We start from the raw sequence: 22428 nt of genomic DNA, 5'->3' as shown, positions 1-22428 counted from the left end.
AAGCGGCCGAAATTAGTTTCCTCCGCAGGGTGGCTGGGCTCAGCCTTAGAGATAGGGTGAGGAGCTCGGACATCTGGGAGGTACTCGGAGTAGTGCCGCTGCTCCTCCACATCGAGAGGAGCCAGTTGAGGTGGTTCGGGCATCTGGTAAGGATGCCTCCCGGACGCCTCCCTTGGGAGGTATTCCGGGCATGTCCAACCGGGGGGAGACCGCGGGGCTGACCCAGGACACGCTGGAGGGATTACATCGCCCGGCTGGCCTGGGAGCGTCTCGGGGTTCCCTCGGAAGAGCTGACGGAGGTGGCTGGGGAGAGGAGTGTCTGGGCTTCTTTGCTGAGGCTGCTGCCCCCGCGACCCGGACCCGGATAAGCGGAGGATGACGAGACGAGACGAGACGAGACGAGACGTATACTATCAGATATTAATATATACTTTCAACATATTGTACCCCAATAGCCCTAATTATAATTATAATATTATTACTTTAATTAATGTTGTTGTAAGCTACTGTCATTACCGTCTGTCCTGCATCTCTCTCTGTCTCTGTTTCTGTCTCATTCTGTCATATGGATTACTGTTAATTTGTCATGTTGATCTGTTCTGTACGACATCTATTGCACATCTGTCCGTCCTGGAAGAGGGATCCCTCCTCAGTTTCTTTTCCTGAGGTTTCTACCATATTTTTCCCCCGTTAAAGGGGTTTCTGGGGAGTTTTCCCTTATCTGCTGTGAGGGTCCAAAGGACAGAGGGATGTTGTATGCTGTAAAGCCCCGTGAGGCAAATTGTGTTTTGTGATATTGGGCTTTATAAATTTGATTGATTGATTGATTGATTGATTGACTGACTATTCTTTGGAAAACATGACCCTCGTCACCAAAGATCAAATCACATTTATTTATAAAGCACATTTAAAAACAACCAGAGTTGACTAAAGTGCTGTACAATAAAATAAAAAAAATAAAAAATCGATACGTAGATATAATTCATATTTGGTTTCTTCAATCTGGTAAAGAACTTATATATAACCTTAATTTATCCCATAGGCCCTCTAAACCTGGATCAAGCTGCCATAAAGTGGCAGCTGCTCTTTCCATACCAATTAAATGAATAAATTCTTCCAGCCAACTACTCAAACTAAAACAGGATGGGGCTCTAATCTTCAAATTCATAACAATTTTATGTTTAGCAGCAAGACAACCAAGTGTTACACATCCCATTGCTCTTACAGCTACACCATCTAATTTGTCTGCTAATATACATAGTACAGGACATTTAGGAGTATTGACCTGAAAAATCTCTGAGAGAGCTTTTGTGACCTCAGACCAAAATGAGTTCAAATATTCCCCATAACAAAGCAATACAGTAATCCAAACAAGAGGAAATTAGGGTATTCATGACTATTTTCAGGTCATTAAACCAGAGGATCAGATTGAGTTTGGCAAGAAATACTTGAGAATTAAAATTAAATTAGAATTTGTATATTTCTTAAGAATCTGGACTGAGCTCTTTGTGAATGCTTTGATAGTACAAAGGTTGGTATTTTGTGTCTTATTACACATAAACTCACTTAGATGACAGTATACCTGCCAGGAAGGAATAATAACCTGTTGGTGACATTTTAACAGCCTCTTTGATAAGCTCTTCTTTGCTCCTTCGTTCTTCCGATTTCCAATTCAAATTCTATATTAGTAGCTTGAAGCTGTCAGGAGGGCAAACGCATTTCTGAATACATCAGGTGTTACACAGAACCCAACCAGCGTACTGAGCTCATGAAACAAGAAACACAGCTCTTTAGATACCCTGTGTCTGTGTTTAGACAGGATATAAATTACAGTATGGAAGGACTAACAAGTGTGCTGAATAACAACACATTTTTGGGACTGTATTTAATACCATTAATCCAAAGTATAGAAGAGTGAAGTTACAAAGACAGTGTGCATCACAGCCAGATATACTCTGTAGAGCTGGAAGAGTCTAGTCCCATACTGTAGGAGTGATGCAAGGTTTCCAGCCCCAAGGCCACACATATACTGTAAAAGGTTAAGTACCCCAAGTCCAGTCCAATCTACAGAAGGAAAGACAGGAATGGATCCAAGCTAAAGCAGTTCAACCTGGAGACTGGAACGGGTCCAAGAGTTCAGGCTGACGAGAGAGATGGTTTCCTCAATCGTCCTGAGGGACAAACAAAATGGGAGAAGTGTTTGTCTGAGACATGACCTGCTCTGTAAATACTGTGAACACCGAATGCAGCGACAGAGGAATTCTGCTGCCCACTTCCTGTTAGGACAAATCACAGCTTGTAGCTTGTTTTCCACATCCATTTTAGTGTCACGTGTACAAAGAGGTTGAGTTCCTGGATTCAAGGCTTTTATAATTGTCAAAATAAAAAGCAACATATGTCTTTCACCTTCCTGTCTCACTAATGTTTTGTATACATTAAAGCGACACTTACCTTTCTGGAAATTTTACACTTTTCTTTGTTTAGGTTAAAATGCTATTAATAAGCTGATGGTACACTAAAATGTAAGTGAATTCCACCAGAGATGAATACTCATAATTAAACCATTCTCATATGGTTCTAAGAAAACTCCAACTAGTCATTGCATTCAGATTATTCAGAGTTTTCTCCTGTCCTGTCTGTCTGTCTTCCCCACGTGGAGGCCGCTGACTGAATTTCCAATCTAGCTGGGGTATTACGTAAAGAAGGTTTAATTAGGCCCTGTATATAAGCTTGAGTTAGATTTGCTAGGTTTCCTCACCCACTCATCCTCCTCTGCTCCCTCCCCTTCTCCAGACTTCTGAGTGGTGACTGCCTCTGCTTTGTTGGCCATAATCTTGTCCGTCCACGATGCTCCAGCCTTTTCATCTCCAGCAAAGTTACACTTGGTCACTGTGCTGCTGTCCACTTTGGCAACCGAGACTGGAAGCACAAAAGTAAGGAAGACAGTATGTTTGTTTAAGGGCTTCAGAAAAAAAGCATCAGATGTACAACACAGACATTACAAGACATATGAAGGTAAAAGTAAGAGGAAATAAATACGATAAATAACTACGATTACCGCCCTATGGTTGTACGCCTCTGCGCATCAGTCAAGTTTCTCTTAAAGTTTACATCCATATCTGTGAAAACACGGATGCTTCAAACACAGAAGATCTATACAATCAGCACAGTTCCAAGGTGGATACCCAAGATTGGTGTCACCAGTTCAGTATCTGACTTAATGTCTTCCCTTCTGCTGAGATATGATGCTGAATAATGGCCAGAAAAGTGTTTTTGTAGAACATTATGATGTCACAGGGATGTTGACCTTTGACCTTTTGGATATCAAATGTCATCACTTTATCCTAATAGACATTAGTGTCAAGTTTTTTCATAATTAGTGTATGAATTGTTGAGTTATGGCCAAAAACACCTTGACCTTTGAACTTCAACCACAAAAAATCTCGAGTCCAAGCAACATTTGTGTCAAATTTAAAGACATTCCCTTGAGGTGTTCTTGAGAATATATATACAGTACAGGCCAAAAGTTTGGACACACCTTCTCATTCAATGCGTTTTCTTTATTTTCATGACTATTTACATTGTAGATTCTCACTGAAGGCATCAAAACTATGAATGAACACATGTGGAGTTATGTACTTAACAAAAAAAGGTGAAATAACTGAAAACATGTTTTATATTCTAGTTTCTTCAAAATAGCCACCCTTTGCTCTGATTACTGCTTTGCACACTCTTGGCATTCTCTCCATGAGCTTCAAGAGGTAGTCACCTGAAATGGTTTTCCAACAGTCTTGAAGGAGTTCCCAGAGGTGTTTAGCACTTGTTGGCCCCTTTGCCTTCACTCTGCGGTCCAGCTCACCCCAAACCATCTGGATTGGGTTCAGGTCCGGTGACTGTGGAGGCCAGGTCATCTGCCGCAGCACTCCATCACTCTCCTTCTTGGTCAAATAGCCCTTACACAGCCTGGAGGTGTGTTTGGGGTCACTGTCCTGTTGAAAAATAAATGATGGTCCAACTAAACGCAAACCGGATGGGATGGCATGTCGCTGCAGGATGCTGTGGTAGCCATGCTGGTTCAGTGTGCCTTCAATTTTGAATAAATCCCCAACAGTGTCACCAGCAAAACACCCCACACCATCACACCTCCTCCTCCATGCTTCACAGTGGGAACCAGGCATGTGGAATCCATCCGTTCACCTTTTCTGCGTCTCACAAAGACACGGCGGTTGGAACCAAAGATCTCAAATTTGGACTCATCAGACCAAAGCACAGATTTCCACTGGTCTAATGTCCATTCCTTGTGTTTCTTGGCCCAAACAAATCTCTTCTGCTTGTTGCCTCTCCTTAGCAGTGGTTTCCTAGCAGCTATTTGACCATGAAGGCCTGATTCGCGCAGTCTCCTCTTAACAGTTGTTCTAGAGATGGGTCTGCTGCTAGAACTCTGTGTGGCATTCATCTGGTCTCTGATCTGAGCTGCTGTTAACTTGCGATTTCTGAGGCTGGTGACTCGGATGAACTTATCCTCAGAAGCAGAGGTGACTCTTGGTCTTCCTTTCCTGGGTCGGTCCTCATGTGTGCCAGTTTCGTTGTAGCGCTTGATGGTTTTTTGCGACTCCACTTGGGGACACATTTAAAGTTTTTGCAATTTTCCGGACTGACTGACTTTCATTTCTTAAAGTAATGATGGCCACTCGTTTTTCTTTAGTTAGCTGATTGGTTCTTGCCATAATATGAATTTTAACAGTTGTCCAATAGGGCTGTCGGCTGTGTATTAACCTGACTTCTGCACAACACAACTGATGGTCCCAACCCCATTGATAAAGCAAGAAATTCCACTAATTAACCCTGATAAGGCACACCTGTGAAGTGGAAACCATTTCAGGTGACTACCTCTTGAAGCTCATGGAGAGAATGCCAAGAGTGTGCAAAGCAGTAATCAGAGCAAAGGGTGGCTATTTTGAAGAAACTAGAATATAAAACATGTTTTCAGTTATTTCACCTTTTTTTGTTAAGTACATAACTCCACATGTGTTCATTCATAGTTTTGATGCCTTCAGTGAGAATCTACAATGTAAATAGTCATGAAAATAAAGAAAACGCATTGAATGAGAAGGTGTGTCCAAACTTTTGGCCTGTACTGTATATATATATATATATATATATATATATATATATATATATATATACAGTGGTGGAAAAAAGTTTTCGGACACCCTTAAAATTTTACACAATCTCAAATATTATCATGAAATATTTGTGGAAAAATCTTTTTTGTGTTTCAAAAGGTGTGGCTGCATTAGACAGATACAAACAAATACAAATTATATTTTTTTGTTTATTGTTTACAAGAAAAACTAACAAAACTAAATTCTTGACAGTTTCAATATGTCAGTTCTCAACATTGTCGGTATCAAAGTCAACAAATAACAGAGAATGTGTTCAAAACTGAACAAAAAATAAATAAACCATCACATCATCAAATTAATATTCAGTAGTCCTGCCATTGGCACGTAGTAGAGCTCTAATCCTGGCTGGCATGTTCCCCACGAGCCTTTCACACTGTTGATCGACTGTTAATCTTGTCCCATTCTTCTTGAATTACTGCTTTTAATTCTTCTAAATTCTTTGGTTTATGCTTTGAAACAGACCTTTTGATAATCCACCACAGATTTTCAATGGGGCTCATGTCCGGGGATTGAGCTGGCCACTCTAAGACCTGGATACTGTGCTCCTGCAGCCAAGTTCTACTGGCCTTGGATGTGTGGCAAGGGGCATTATCTTGTTGAAACATCCAGTTTTTACCTCGACGGAACAGTGCACGCGCAGAAGGGAGCATGTGGGTTTCGAGAATGGTACAATACTTGGTAGAGTTCAATGTGCCATCACAGACAGTGAGATGACCAACACCAGCAGCATTCATGCATCCCTAAACCATGATACTGCCTCCACCATGCTTGACAGTAGGTACTGTACATGCTGGAGATAATGCTTCACCTGGCCTTCTGCGTACCCTCACATTAGTAGGAGGAAGATAAAGCTGGAAACTGGACTCATCTGACCACAAAATCTTCTTCCAATTCCTGGCTGTCCAGTTCTTGTGTGCCTGGGCCCAACGACGCCGGGCTAACCTCTGTCTCTTATTGATCAGGGGCTTCTTGATAGCCTTGTATGACCTTAAGCCATGATCTAAAAGTCGGCCACGTACAGTGCGGGTGGAACACTGGACACCAGTTTGGTTTGACCACTGCTGCTGAAGCTCCTGTGATGTCATTCGGCGGTTTTGCCTGCACATGCGGATCAGGATGCGGTCATTTCTTGCTGAAGAAACCCTTGGACGCCCAGATCTTGGTTTGTCTTCCAAGCTGTTGGTTCGTCTGTATTTCTGCAGAGTGTATCCAACTGCTGAAGGACTGCATCTGCACTTCCTGGCTATCTGGCGGCAGCTGTACCCTTCCTGGCTGAGAATCTTTATCTTCAGGCGTGTTTCCTGCGTTAGGTTCCTTGTTTTAGCCATTTTTGTGTCTGAAGAACTTTCAAATGTGCTGGCTTTATGTAGACACGAAGCTTGGCAACAAAAATTGTGTCTTTTAATAAAAAGAACGACCTTCATCACTGGTACCAAAATGACCCAATACTCAAAATTTCTTATGTATTTTTATGGAACCAATCAATTTTAAGTTTTTAATGGCTTTTTTAGGATTTATTTAGTATTTTGGCTGTGACTGTACTAAAAGAAATTGCACTTGAAGACCTAAGAGTGATTCTTAATGCAATATTTCACAAATGCATGGGGTGTCCGAAAACTTTTTTCCACCACTGTATATATATGTGTGTGTGTGTGTGTGTGTGTGTGTGTATATATGTATGACTCCTAATGCTATACCTGCCTCCTCAGATATGAGCGATTGTAATAAAGATAGAGTCATACTGGCTCAGACGTCGCACGGGTCAACAACGTCTGCGTCAGTTGCTAGGGAACCAGGGAAATCTGATGGCAAATGGGTTACTAGAACAAGACATACATGGACAAGCACGGAGAATACGGAATTGATGAAATGCTACTATACCAGCAATCCCAGAGAGAGGGGATATATATGCGGAGAATGTGGGACGTATGGATACCTCGAAACCCACGATCAAGAATCTGTAACCGGCAACTACTATCACAACTAGAGATCAATGAAATACTTCCAACAATGCTATGGCAAGGGGGAGCCAGGATAACAGGTCAGCAGGGGGATGTCATCAGGAAGAGCGTGAGCAAACTGGAAACCTTGCTCTTCTGACGAATCCCGAGGCTGAGTTGCCAAGTACCTTCAGATGATCTGCTAGAAGATGTGAATGCTGCCCTAAATACCATCCCTACAAGGACCATCCAAGGACCATCACTGAGACTGTGATGGAAACATACTGGAAGGGCATATGGGATGCCCAATGGCTAGTGGACCTAAGAGCTGGCTACAACAACCTCCCTGAACAAGATCCAGTAACCATCTCAATGGCAGACATCCAGGAAAGAGTGTCAAAGATGAAGAGCTGGACAGCACCTGGCCCTGATATAATCCATACCTACTGGCTGAAGAAGCTAACTGCACTCCATGAACACCTAGCAGCACAGATGACCCAGCTGCTAAGGGAAAGAACCCACCCAGAATGGCTGACACAGGGCAGGACAGTCCTGATCATGAAAGACCCCCAGAGGGGAACCATCCCATCCAACTACAGACCGATAACCTGTTTCTCCAGTAAGACAAGTCCTGAGAAGTCAGCTGAATGGTCAGAACAAGGTCTGAGCCATCAACATGTACGCACTGCAAGTCATCAGATACCCAGCTGGGATCATAAGCTGGCCAAAGAAAGAGATAGAAGCCACAGATATCAAGACAAGAAAGCTCCTCACCATGCATGGAGGGTTCCACCCCTAGTCTAGCATCCTGAGGCTATACACTACGCGGAAAGAGGAAGGCCAAGGACTAGTGAGCATCAGAGCCACTATCCAGGATGAAACATCCAAAATCCAGGAGTACATCAAGAAGATGGGCCCAAAAAATGAACTGCTAAGTGAATGTCTCAGGCAACAGAAACCTGATGAGGGCAAAGAAGTGGAGGAGCAAACAACATGGAGGGACAAGCCCGACATGGTGCATACCACCATCAGCGTGGCCCTGATCTGGGCCCTCTATGCCTTTCCTCATGCCTACTCAGAAAGTCTAATAGTGAAGGTGTTAATAAATAAATAAATCTTAACATAATAACAGTTCTGATCAGTCAGGAATAGGCATGGTTTATAATATCAATAGCTATTTACAGACTATGTGGCCTAAAACTAAGCTGTCTATGCAGAGGGAAAACACAAGTACATTTGAAATTGGTGCTATATGACTAGAGAACACAAAAAAGGGCTGTGGCATTTGCTTTTTATCAAGAGGTAAAAAAAATAACTACCAGAACGCACTGCACCGCACCGGACCAATAATACGACAGCCTGCTGGAAACAAACAATCTTGTATTAGAGTTAAACAGTAAGACGAAATATGTTTCTGAAAACATTCCAGGTGAGGATTAGTCAACACTGAAACAGAACCTTAGGTTTCATTTGATTAGCACTGCTTAGTTTTACTGTTTGATCTCAGTTTTTTTTTCAGCCTCCATTTTTACAATACAGCAAACTGTAGGGCACCCACTTCCTGTTCACCAATCTTTCATATTACAGCTAAACAGTGCACTTATATATGTTTCTGAGGACATTTTAGGTGAGACAATACAGTAACAGAATCTTGGTATATATTTGATTAGCACTGCTTAGTGTTACCGTTTGATCAGAGTCTGGTCTGAGTTTGAGAGAGGAAAGGAGGGGGGCGGGTCTCTCTCTATGGGCCTCATTCACAAATATCTTGTATTTAATTTGTTATCAAGAAAAATCTACATCAGATTCACAACATGTTCTTAAATAGCTGTTCACACCTTTGCTCTTTTCACGATTAATCCCATTGTCCCTGTAAGTTCACAGCACATGCCAGTTGATCCTAATTTAAGTAAATGCCCACAAATCACCATAATAGGACATGAGACTGCAGGGCTGTGTGCACACATAGAGACCAAAGATGAAGAAAAGTTGAGAGATTATGTAAAAATCACCAAATTAAAGTCTGAAGAGGGCAGAGGAAAATAAAAAAAAATGTTTCGAAGTGGAGGTGCTTCTTAAGAGAGTAAACAAAAAAAGAGCCGTCATATTTAGTAGCGTCAGGAGTGGATATAAAATAACAAACAGATGCAAAATACATGTTAATCAACCACCCGAACTGCAAACAACAAACTTTATGTGTTTTAGTAGCACAACTATAATGACTAAGGACAAAGACGAGCGCCATAGCACTGTTCAAGCTGTGAGTATGTGTGTAAGAGAGATACAGAAAGAGAGGGAGAGAGGGTGAAGGCAGACTCACGCAATGTTTCTGTAACTTAGCCTATTAATGTAACAACTTACTCGGAATGCTGCTTCATAACTTTTTGATCTGCTTGCCCTATCCACCAGTGATACTTTCTAGTGGGATCAATCACTAATTATTTGATGGCCTGGATGCCATTTACATTATTGATATGAATTGAAAAATGGGTGTAGTATTTATTATTAAAGGCCATAATGCTTTTTTGTAAACTAATAAAAAGTATACATTTTAAATACACATAAATTATGAAAATATTATTGTAATATATTGGTGGCTGTCTGGGCTTCTTTGCTGAGGCTGCTGCCCCCGCGACCCGGACCCGGATAAGTGGAGGACGACGAGTACGAGTACGAGTACGAGTATTGTAATATAAATCCTATAATATTATACAACTGTAAAATTGGAAAAAATGCAATAACCAATTATTCTGTACTAACATGTCAACACAAAATGTGTGTAACAGTGCTTTTGATTGTGCGCAGATTCTGTTCTTACCTAAGAGTAAGTCCCAGATAAAAAAAAATTGGTGAATGTTAGAATCTCCTGAAAACATGTAAGTGGGTTTTAAGAAGAACTTTCTTCTTAAGAAGAAACCCTGTGTGTCTGTGGTGGCAGACATACACACATGTGAAAATACAACTAATGAAACATGTCATTCAGAAGATTTCAGCTGGGAGATGAGCAGCAAAGAGAGCTGGGCCCCAGGAAAATGGACACATACACGCACACACACACTCACACAAACACAACAGGAAAACAACACCAGCCCCGTCGTCACAGCTGGTAAATAATGTATGTGTTGTTTTGTGTGTTTGCCCTATTTTTATATAAAAATGTGCATGTTTTATAAGTTGAAACTGAAGTGGTTGGTGGATGAGCAGGCTTTATGTCTGACGAAAAATAGCGGATCAACTCTATAATAAAGATCTATTTTTCAAACAGGATATTGAAATTGTATAATTAACTAGCCTGACTGCTTTTTGACTACTTCTTCTTACTCTCCTTGGGATTCTTAAACTTCCAAATGCCTATCAATAAATCTTGGCCAAAAATATGTAAAAGGAGAGGCTGTGAATAGACCAAATCACTCCACTCCACTCAAAACTGACTATTGAATATCAAAGGGTTGGATGAGTCTCCTGAATATGAGAGAGGTCAAACACTGTTCATTCCCCTTGAGGTTACTTGCCAAACTGTGACGGACCGGAAAAACAAAATTCTAGTTTAATTTCATTCACTCTGCTCTCCCATGGAGGTCAACACTAGGACAAGCTTGATCAATGTGAGGGTCATGAAATCCAGAAGGACTCTGTGGCTTTGAACAAACATGCCCATCTTCTTAAGTCAGAGAGCAAATTAAAGAGCTCTGACCAAATCTTGTTCTGCTTTTATCCTCTAACAAAGATCCACTTCAGACAAGGAAAAAAACCTGCACACTGCTCCAAGTCACAACTGTGGTTTATTAGGACAACGTTTCGATCCCTTCTTGATCTTCGTCAGGTCAAACAGTGCTCATACGATGCACACACCTATATTTATACATATCTTTTTGCTCACCAATGAGCTGTCAAAGTGATGACAGGTGTGGCCAAACATTAAAAACATTTGTGTTGTTTTGAGCAGCTCCAATTAATCAATTTGGCAAAAATACATGGAAAAAGGTATATAGAAATGCATAGAAAAATACATAGAGACATGCATAGAAATATTAATTCAAAAGAGTGTAAGAGCGCATGTGGCCAACATAGAAAAAACTTCTTAAAAATAGAAATACAATATTCTTAAATATTCTTAAATACTTTTAAATACAGTATGCCATCACAACCAACTTGAAGCATAAATTGCTCACCTTCGTTATCATTTTAAGATAATTTATAAGAAACTGACACCTCTTAGGATTTTTTATATATAATATACAAAATTATTTTAAGTCTTGAGAAGAAAAATATTTAAAGAAAATGTTTGATATCATACTCCTGGTTTAGACCTCGAGGACTGAGAGTCTGAAGGGAAAAAATATAAAAAGATTCTCTTAGGAGTAAAAGGTTGTTTAGATCCCCTTCTCTTCTAGGAGATTTAACGTGCTGGATGCCGATATATCTCAAAGAGGCCACTGAATGATTGGCCTCCTTAAAATGGTCCTGAGTTCTAGTATTGCTCCTGTGTTCTGCTATTCTTGTTTTTAGTGCTCTTTGGGTTTTTACCCACATATGCTAAGCCACATGGGCATTTTAGAAGGTAAATGACATTTTTTGTGGAACAGGATATAGTGCCTCTAATCTTCATGGTTTTGCCTGTTATCAGATGGTTATATGTGGTGCATTTCTGTGTAAAGTTACACTGTGTGCATGCACCACACCGATAGTTACCTGGTGGTGGTTCCAGGCAGGTAGCATTCTTAGCCGGGATGAGGTCAGATTTGACTAACATTTGCCTTAAGCTCGGAGGACGTTTATACACCACTTTGGGGAGGTCTTTAAATTAATTTTTCAGTTGTGGGTCAGAGCTTAAGATGTGCCAGTATTTTAATAGCATCTAGGACCATTATTTGTTGTTAAGGCTAACCTTGAGTTTAGGCAGAGTTCAGGCAGTAGACTATTCATTTATTTTCAGGCTTAATGTGAGATACGGGCAGTGTTGGCGAGTTACTGGTTTTCAACAGCAGACACCCTCTCCACAGCCTCCTGGAGCGACAGAGGAGCAGCTGCAGCAGTCTGCTCATCTCACTGCGTTGCAGAACAGAGCATTTCAGGAACCCTTCCTCCCCACTGCAATAAGACGGTTTAACACCTCCTGAATCCAGTCACACACACACTTACACACATCACATTAGCCACAACTGGACTGGACTGTGGAATGGACAATTGTATTTTTATTTAATTTCTATTTATGCACTTATTTTAACTTCTGTTTGTTGGTGATGAGTGGAAGTGTGGTTGTTGTTTTTTTGTCTTTTATGAGCTGCTGGACAGCTTAATTTCCATTCGGGGATGAATAAAGTTCTTTCTATTTTATTCTATTCTATTCTATTCCATTCTATTCTATCAGAGTTACATAATTACATTACATTACATAATAAATGTAACTGTAATCTGTTACAGTTACTGAGAAAAAATATATAATTCAATTACAGTTACTTATCAAAATATTGGTGATTACAATAGGGCCGACACTTCTGGTTGGTTGATTGGTTGGTTGGTTGGCTGGTCATTATGCCATTATGTCTGACCAAATTTTCATTGGTTGGACAGTTGCTGGTGTGACTTTTAATCAGGCTGTGCGTTCACCACAGCGTTTCTTTTCCAGCTGGAAACGGCAGTTGCTGTTGATTTTTATACGTATTATATGTATTTGTCCTCTGTGACAGTTGGTCTTTGTGGTATTTGTCCCACCCCTTCTTCAGTGATTGGACTGTTGGTGATAGTGACAAGCCAGAGATTTACTCAAAGTTAAACTTTTTTCAACTATCATTTCTAATCCGAAAAACAGATAAATGATCACAGAAGACATTCAGTGTCGGATTTATCACTATGGATTTATTTTACTAAGTCTCCAAAAAGACACTGCAGTGCAAGGCTGAAAGAGATATGACCACACCAGAGCCTGTGTTGGAGCTGCTAAGGCTAACATTAGCTTCTAGGCTAAAAATAGGTTTAGTCTTGCTCCCACATGCAGCCTTAAAGAGATATTTAACATTAATAACTTAATGTCGTATATGACACAGTCAACCCCAGAGTTACCCTCTCTATAGTGTCCAGTATGTCAGATTTTTCTCATCAGTCATCTGCATTAAGTTGTGAGATGAAGTCAGGAATGCAGCTCAGCTGAACGATCCCAGTGTTACAGTGCACAGTTTATTTTCAGAAAATATTGCACTTGAGATCACATTTACTTTTAGCTCAAGGCAATCCACTTGCCTAAAAACAGAATGTACTTGCCTTGGGCAAGTGTTACGCCTTGTTTCCATTTAACATATGTGACTGGTGCTCGTAGATCTGTAAATATACAGATGATGCCTCTACTGTCCAACACAAGGAAGTGCATTTCTTTACAAATGGATAGAAACCTGATAGAAACTACCTGTAGCCATGGGGAAGAGGCTAATTTTTATTTGGTCTGGCCTTCGCCATCCAGTAGTTTGGAATATACACTTGGAACATTACCGGGACAAAAACAGGATCAATGTTGCATGGCCACAAAAAACAATGAAGATGCTGGCCTGTCAGGTACGGAGCATGTTTTGTGAAATATTTCCTTAAAAAGAGGCGGCACGGTGGTATGGTGGTTAGCACTGTCGCCTCACAGCAAGAGGGTTCCCAATTCGATCCCGGGTGTGGGAGCCCTTCTGTGTGGACTTTGCATGTTCTCCCCGTGTCAGTGTGGGTTCTCTCCGGGCACTCCGGCTTCCTCCCACAGTCCAAAGACATGCAGATGGGGGACTAGGTTAACTGACAACTCTAAATTGTCCGTAGGTGTGAATGTGAGCATGAATGGTTGTTTGTCTCTATGTGTCAGCCCTGCGATAGTCTGGCGACCTGTCCAGGGTGTACCCTGCCTCTCGCCCAATGTCAGCTGGGATAGGCTCCAGCCCCCCTCAAGAGGATGAAGCGGTTAGAAGATGGATGGATGGATGGATTTCCTTAAAAAGAAGTGTGGCAGGTGGAGCAGGTGTCCCATGTGCAGGGGACTGTCCATGGTGGCCATTGACTCGATTCCGGCCTGCAGCTCTTTGCTGTCATTCTCTCTCTCTCTCTCTCTGTTCACACTTTATAGTACCGATTAAAGGCAAAAAAAAAAAACACGTTAAAAAAAAAAAACATATGAATGGCTGAATTTGTCATTATGACATTAACATTACTTTAACATTACTCACTTGGCATTGGCAATCAACATAGGCAACTGAATTGAAGAAAACAGCCTGTCAGCTAGTTCACAGCCAGTAAGGTAAGCTAGCACACTATCATAGTCTCGCTGAATTCCACTGCAAAAGATAAATTTTTTTAATGAACTTGAGGCAAATTCCGGACCGAAATATAACAGAGAGGAGGAGTTTCGCAGGCACATTGGATACCAAGGAGATTCCCATAGTAATGAACAGACTTCTGGTGAGTAATCTCCGTACACATATGTTAGTGGAAACAAGGCGTTAATGTCAAGCTTTTGTGGACGCACAGTGTGACCAGGTAGAGTGCACTCAGTGCACAGTGGTGATTTATTTAGCCTAGAGATAACAGACAGATTGTTTTTACCCCATCAACCAACCAATCTATTGGATGAGGAGTAGGTAAAATTTCCGTCACCAAGATTTTCTTTGGTTGAATACAGCCCTAATAACAAAAAGGTTACATCTAAATATATTCTGTTGCTTTGCATCTTTTCGACTTCTGCACTTATGTTTAAAGACTTTTTAGCTATACTACCCAGTTTAAGACATTTCATAGAGAAGTAATTAAATGTCAATGTCAAGTTACATTACTTTGATAAAGTAATAAAAATAGCTACACAACTTAATATATTTAGCAGGATAACTAGTAATCTGTAACCTATTACATTACAGAAGTAAACTTCCTAACACTGCATAACGACATACTGGATGCACATGTGCTGTTTTCAGTGTATGTGGAAGCAGCTAAGCAGTAAAACAAAAAAAGCATGACAGTACAGACTCACATATGAAAGGACTGTTTCCTCTGGTCTTCAGCCGTACATCCTGTCCTGTTTCCAGCTCCATTTCATCCATCTTTGACTCCGGGTACCAGAAGGCCCAGGTCCCGCTGGGTTGGTGCTTTTCAGTTATCTTTACCAGCTCTGCTTTGTTCACCATCGCTGACAGCTGCTCCTCGGACAAACAATCTGACTCCCCTTTGGCTTCCACCTCTGGATAGACACAAAATGTGCATCAACGTTGGCCCTTAAGCTCAACACGCTGCTAATTAAGGAAGCAACATCATCACAATTTGAAAATCTTTGTGTGCTCTTATTAATTTTTGTTTTTGTTTTTAAATGACCAGTTTGGCTTCTGCATAACATTAAATGTAATATCCTCATTCTTTAACAGCTGTTCAGAAATTGGAAGTATTTCCCTTTAAGTCCCTTTGCTTGCTGCAGCTGGAGTTCAGAAATGTCTTCTTTTTGAAGTGGGATTCAAACACACACTGCCATGGGAAACTGTGACCTGACCACAAGCCTTATGATCACTCACTCAGCCATTCTGCCATTTCACAGTTGGCAGACAGATCAAAGTCAATCTTAAACTACAACTAAATGGAAGACAAAACACTCAAAACAGAAAGAGGCTTGGAGAGGAAAGGAAATATGCAAACATAAGCTCTAATGTTTATTGCTAACTACTTACTGTAGGAGGACATGAGGAAGCCAGTGTTAACCTTTTTGGTGTCACTGAAGTTTGGCTCAATCTCCTTCCCCCTGGCGTCAAACTTCCTCTGATGGATGCGGCTGGGTTTGATGTACAGCACGTAGAAACGGACCTGCCAGTGACAGAAACAAATTGTGGTTAATGTTTTGTCCATTTGTGTTTGTGTTTAGTCTGTCCTAAATGCTAAAACCAATAAGGATTTAGGTAGTTAAAGTTCTTTCTGACACAACAAAAGAGGAGGTTGATTCTTGTACAGCATAAATACAGCTAAAGCTTTCAGTTTCTGTCAACAACAGATGGCTAAAGACTAGGGGTGTAACGATCCATCGGTCCGGATTGATATATCAATTTAATGATCAACGATCCAATCACATCAATGCAAAGTGAAAACATCGATCCGTATCGTCATCTTTAGCATAAACTTTTATTTTGAAAGCCTGTGTCACTGTCAAACAGCAGCAGGCAGATGGCAAGCAGCCAAGAGAGGGACAATGAGGATTACATTATTTACTCAGGAACAAATCAGCAGAGTGGAAATATTTTTGGATTTCTGAGAAAATACAGGACAACAGACAGAGCACATGGTGTATGTAAACAATGATGTTACAAGATAAAACACAACGAAACATTACCTGCCTGGACGAGCGTCTCACTCCGCTAACTTCTTGCTTTAGCAACATTAGCTGCTCTGTTTGGCTGAAAAACCGTGCATGCAGGCTGAAATTCAACTGAGCTGTTCTTTCGGGAGATGCAACGGTAAGAAAAATAATTGCGCTGCATGTAATCTGTTAAACTATGAGAAGAGGAAAAATGCCCGCTAGCCGCTAGGCTAATTTATGCAATGTAAACAAGCTCAAGCTAATAATGAGTCACTAGCAAAAAACAATTGTTTTGTCCATGAACCTTGACAGTTACTACTGAGCTGAATGTTATACTTCTGTTGTTAATCTGTGTTTTATGACTGTTTGGAGAAGTCTCCATTCAGGGCTTTAAGCCAGATATTCTTGAAGTTTTATGAAAAAGATGATGATTTGGGTTAAAATGAAAAGATTTCTTCCAGAAAGGTCTCTCTGTCAGAAAGCCCTGAAGGTTAACTTATCCCATTTGCTGTTTTATTTGTGTTAGTGGAGTCGGTTTAAAGTGAACTTTACTGTACTTATTTATTATTTGTTGTTTATGTGTTTTATGGCCAAAAGTAAAAAAGGAAAGGGGTGGCAGTGTCTTCTGTAACAGACTGTGTTAAATGGGCATTTAATATTGGCTAATATTGATCACAGACCCCTGAGTCGTATCGAATCAAAATCGTATTGTGGCAGACTTTGTAAATCAGAAAATATCGCATCGTTCTATAATATCATATCGTGATGAAAGTGGTGATTTACACCCCTATGAAAGACATGTATATACTGTTTAGTAAAAGAAAAAGAGAAGAAGTGGGAAAACATTTTGCTTACATCGATTAATTATACAAAACAGAAGCAGCTTATAAACACGGTTTCACTTTTTACAGTAATTATGACAAAGTAGGAGTAGGAGACTGGGGGCAGCTGCAACACTTGCTATTTGAACTACACCAACCAAATTCATGTATGATAAACTTACACTGCTAAATACCCATGCAATCTAAAGATGATGCATATAGTATACCATTCACAATATTTATTTGAATCGAAGAAGGTGTTGCTACTGCTCCCACCTGTGGGGACAGCTGCAACACAACACAGAGATGGTTTTAGAATGTTACAAATACACTAAGCTCAGTATTCTCAAAATATGCACTGTTGTACAATATTATTTATTTCTACAATAGTATTATTTATTTATTTCATGTATTTATTATCTATTTAGTAATATTTATCAAATAACTGTTACTACGTTATTAAGGAGCCTGATTTCATAGACCCACAGAATGTTCTTTTACACCCAAATGAGCTTAATTCAATTGTAGTGTTCTCATTTCTGAAACAGAAAATGTACTCATATATAGAACATTCAGAGTATATGGGTACATTTTCACTGCTCTCAGTGTCATCTATAACATTTTTCACCATTCACTGTCTATAGAGCAGCTGCAGACTTTATACCCTATGACATCACAGATTTGAGTTTTATCACTCTAGTTTTGGGGTTTGGGAGAGAGTTTGTTCATGTTTACTAATACTGTTGGACTGTCTCAATCAGACACCTGGTCTGGTTGCCTGGTCTGGTTGCCAAGCAGTCAATTTTTATTGAAGTTCTTTGGATGTACAAAACCTGGTTGTTGGCTACCTCCTTGAGCTAATGTTAGATAGCTGTTCAGATCACACATTGTTATGTGTGATATAAATGTTTCAAGCTCATTTAAATTCTCCACAATTCAATCATTCTGTTCATTTAACTGAAACCATGAGCACTAGAGAAGATCTTATTTCATTCAGATTTACTGGGATGATGAAAGAAAAGGGGGGGCTCCCTTCCTATGAAGCTGTCATAAAGTCAGAATATTTGTCCATTCCTTGATTACCCAGTAAGTTATTCATATTCCTTTTGTCCGTAAGGGTCCACTGATCAAAAGAATGAAAAAAGGGTTTTTTAAAAAACTTAATCTAAGTTGTGAATATTATATTGACTGGATAAAGTGGTGTTGGGTTGGTATGCCGGGTTGCCGTAATGCTCGAGTGCTGTAAAAAAAAAAAAAAAATCAATCGTTTTTCCCATCTTTGCTAGGCAACTGTTTTGTGTGAAAGGAATTAAAGGCCTGTCTCATATAGATGCCTGTCCTAAATATGGGCCTGTTGACTTCAGTAATTTAAGCAAATAATAGCTCTGGCTACTAATTTAAGTTTTACAATAGCTTAGATTAGATTAAACATGACACTTGACTTTAGTCTTTGTTGTTATTTGATAACCTCTACTGAATCTAATAACTTGAACAGGGGCAGGTAGATTTCTGACCCACTTGCCCAACCGGTAAGACCCAGTTGGATTTGCCTAATGTACCTTTTGATTGTTGTCATCAATGATAGCATGTCTGGAAACATCAAGCACCTTTCCTTCCAGAAGAACTCCCTGGCCACTGTGTGGAAGAAACATACCAAAAATTAAAATCATTATACTTCCACTCATGAGCTGTGTTTAACCACTTCAAACATCTGTTCTCCCATAAAGAGCTGCATCAGGACACCTACCACTTCCATCCAAACCCCTCTCAACAAATGGTCAGACATGGCAAACTGAACAATAAGTAGGGCTGGGTGATATGGAGAAAATCAAATATCACAATATCTTTAACCAAATACCTCAATATCAATATGGCGACCATACTGTAGAAAATATTTACACAAGAAGGTCTCTGATAATTTATCATCAGTAATGTGGATATTATGGGTGGGGGAATAAATCAGTACAGCATAGTACAGCATTTGGTGTCAGTACAGCACACAAAATGGGAGGGGGGCCCTTGAAAAGCCTGGAATGAAAACTTTGAAAATTCTTTGCACTTTTTTTTAAAGAAATGAATGCCATAACTATATTAAAAATGGTTAAATAAAGCTGTTGTTTATTGGCAAAAATTGTTGTCTGCATTCATAAATATGTCATCATTGGTGTACTATTACCTGCACCAATAATGCGAATTATTCTCATAAAAGGAGAATTTCGGATTTGTTTGTACATTGTGCAGGTAAGGCAAGGCAAGGCAAAGCAAGGCAAGGCAATTTTATTTATATAGCACCATTCATACACAAGGCAATTCAATGTGCTTTACAAGAGAAATACGTTAAGATAAAACATTAAAGGAACAATAGATCATTAAAAACAAAAGCTAAAAGCAAGAAAAACAGTGCAGAAAATGCATTTAAAAAGCAAACATAAAGTAAGTTGTCTGTGGGGTTCCATAACGTTTCGCCATCTTGAGAATACATCCGCCAGCAAGGGACATACAGCCCCGCCTTTGGCGTTTTCATTGAGAGCCAGGCCAGCGCTGTGTGACTGAGAAGCCGAAGGAGAGGAGCAAGAGGTGCTTCGCTACTACCCCGGCACTACTGCAGCATAACAAAGTCCCACTCTTTGAGCATAATGCAGGATCATACATATGCAGCATCACGGGAGACGGAATCCTTGTTGCCAAGAAAGCGCAAAAGGGAATCAAAAAGGCAATGTGACTGGCAAATTAAAATACGAGGGTCAACATCGGGGTAGCCTTTCCCAGGTGGAAAGAGCTGCTGAGGGAGTAAGGTAATGCAATCACAGGCCGCTAGCATCGATGGCCACTAACAGCTGTTAGTGGCCAGCGACACTAACAGCTGTTGGCAGTGCAGTGATGCGAGGAGAGGGATGAGGTGTGTGAGGTTGAGCTACTTGTCAGTTGTCAAAAGACAAGACGTGATTGGTTTGTTTCGATTTACACCCGCCCCAACAGTTCTATGTTGTAAACACAGCCAGCATGGTGAGGAGGGGGTTTGTCAACTCGCGTCGCGTGTATCTGTGAAGGAGCCTGAATCCGTTTGAATGCAATATATAATTTCAACATTAGATGGGAGAAATTCCTACACACTGTGGCTTTAAGAAGACTGAACTTTGTATTAAAAAAAAAGTTGATGCTCTCTGAGGCCCCTCCCTGGCCCTTAAAAAGCAAGATGGTTTGGTCCATCCCTGTGCTAGGATTCATCTCTACATCAGTCCAGAGCCTTTTCTCCATAGACCACCAAAACAAGAGATGTCTGTATAACTGTTAACAGGACACTGCACAGGAATTTATTTGAGGGCAGGGCCAGCGGGAGAAACACTACTCTGCATAGTCAGTGAGCCACATACTGCAGAAGTAAACCTGGAAGCTACAAAACGTTTTTGACATAATGCACCAGACAAGCAACTCCATGCTGCTGGAGCACCAACAAACACTGTCCCATCTTTTCCCAAGAAAAAGGAGATCAGTTCAAAAAGAGAAAAGAAAGAAAGACAGAAAGTTTTAAGGTGTGTGAAAGAGACTTGGATCAAGATTGGAAGGGTGGGGGGCCCACAGAGACCCCTCGTGAATAGAGCCCAGAATTTGATGCTACGTCCCTGTTGCCCAGCCCTAACGTCAAGCTCAGTCTTTCATTTAGACAGACGTCCAATGAACTCATTTGAATAGCCTGCATTTTGAACTTTTAAACTGTAATGTTAGCTGTTCGCCAGGTGTTAACTTTGGTCAACTGAAACACACGATGGAAAGCGTTAGCTAGCAGCAGCTATAAGCATCAATACATTACTTTTATTTTGAAATTAACGGCTGACTGAGGATTCAGTAAAATGACGAATACACAAACACCAATTTCTTATAAGACAATGATGTGTTGAGGTGTGCAAACCTCGGGAAAAGTAAAGTGCAGTGGAGTTTGGTGTTGTCTCCGCACAGAAAGAACAGAATGTAACGTTATCATACGGAGATACTGTAACGTTACCTATCACTGTCCGTCTACAGAAACGTATGCTCCTACCTTTCATACATGGAGGGAGACCACACGCGGTCAAATTTCTCAGTATGTACTGGTTTGTTCTGTAAAGACGTGTTGTGATATATTCGGCTCATTTTTCAGTAACAGTGTTGTAACTTTTCTGCTCTCCGAGATTTTCTGTGTCCTGACTTCCTGTTCCTCGCGTAAGAGAGGTGCGCTCGATTTCTACAAAGCACGTGCCGACGGCTAACAGCTGTGCAAGACACTGTTGCATGAGGTAAGAAACGATCTGAAATAATAATAGTGAACATAAATACACAGTCAGAATCAGAATAACATGGAAGCTCATTTCAGACAGGAATTTGTTATGAATGACAAAGATAAATTGTCACTTTTTATTTTTACAGTATATGCTTTTTGAGTCAAAGTTTGACTTTCAAAGTAAAAACAATATTATGAGTCCTGCACATACTGGCCGATCAGACACCTCATATTGACCATTATCATTGGTACGTGTGCTCCACACTACCAAGCAGAGAAACTGGAGAATCTTTAATAACATTTTCCTTTATTTTCTTTTTTTCTGGCAGAAAAAACAGAAACTGTGCAGTCACCAAACTCCATGTACTACTATTAAGGTGTAATTTGCCCTGCCTGAACAGAGGCAACAGATGAGATATCAATGAAGGATACTTTGTACAGCCCCAACCAATCCTGTTAAGAGGTCTAGCATTAAGGTAAGGAATTGTTCAAATCAGCCAAGCACATTTACTGTGTGTGAGCAGGACCTTTAAAGGTTCAGTGTGTATGGATTTAGGGAGATATACTGGCAGAATTAAAATATATAATAAGGAGGAGATTTTCTAGATTTTAGATTTTATTTAAAACATACAAAATAAATAAAAATTAAAAAAATATATGTAAGAAAACAAAATCCAGACACCTAGCAGACATATTCAGTAAACAAAATAAGTATTTCATGTCTGAAAAGGAGTAGGAGGAAGTGAATACTTATCAAGTACTACCCCCTTTTTAATATTTTATCAATAAACTTAATATTAAACATAAATATTGCAATTTTCTGCCCCAGCGTTCACCGTACATAACTCAATTAAATCAAACAAAAAGTATATTTTCTTCAGTTTATAATCACCTGAAAAAAATGTTTAAAAATCATTGTGTTTTC

The 22428-nt window shown here is 40.2% G+C and overlaps 1 protein-coding gene across 1 annotated transcript; it reads right to left on the bottom strand.

The window, feature by feature from the left end:
- Window positions 1-872: 872 nt before the first annotated feature.
- arpin (actin related protein 2/3 complex inhibitor) lies at window positions 873-21458 on the bottom strand. The gene is made up of 6 exons (XM_033634428.2): window positions 21285-21458; window positions 18805-18880; window positions 15805-15937; window positions 15120-15326; window positions 2759-2919; window positions 873-2171 (listed from the first exon to the last, which is right to left on the bottom strand). The coding sequence occupies exons 1-6, from the start codon at window positions 21374-21376 to the stop codon at window positions 2163-2165; spliced, it is 678 nt and encodes a 225-aa protein (XP_033490319.1). The 5' UTR covers window positions 21377-21458; the 3' UTR covers window positions 873-2162.
- Window positions 21459-22428: the final 970 nt, after the last annotated feature.

Source organism: Epinephelus lanceolatus, chromosome 5 (genome assembly GCF_041903045.1).
Source record: "Epinephelus lanceolatus isolate andai-2023 chromosome 5, ASM4190304v1, whole genome shotgun sequence".
NCBI lineage: Eukaryota > Metazoa > Chordata > Actinopteri > Perciformes > Serranidae > Epinephelus > Epinephelus lanceolatus.
The sequence above is the reverse complement of the archived record's forward strand: the minus strand, read 5'-3'. Positions and strand labels throughout refer to the sequence as shown.

Coding starts and splice junctions, on each gene's coding strand:
- arpin (XM_033634428.2), bottom strand. CDS start 21,376: ATGAGCCGAATATATCACAACACGTCTTTACAGAACAAACCAGTACAT. Junction 18,881..21,284: donor TCTCCCTCCATGTATGAAAG/GTAGGAGCATAC, acceptor TCTTCCACACAG/TGGCCAGGGAGTTCTTCTGG. Junction 15,938..18,804: donor TTGATGACAACAATCAAAAG/GTACATTAGGCA, acceptor TGTCACTGGCAG/GTCCGTTTCTACGTGCTGTA.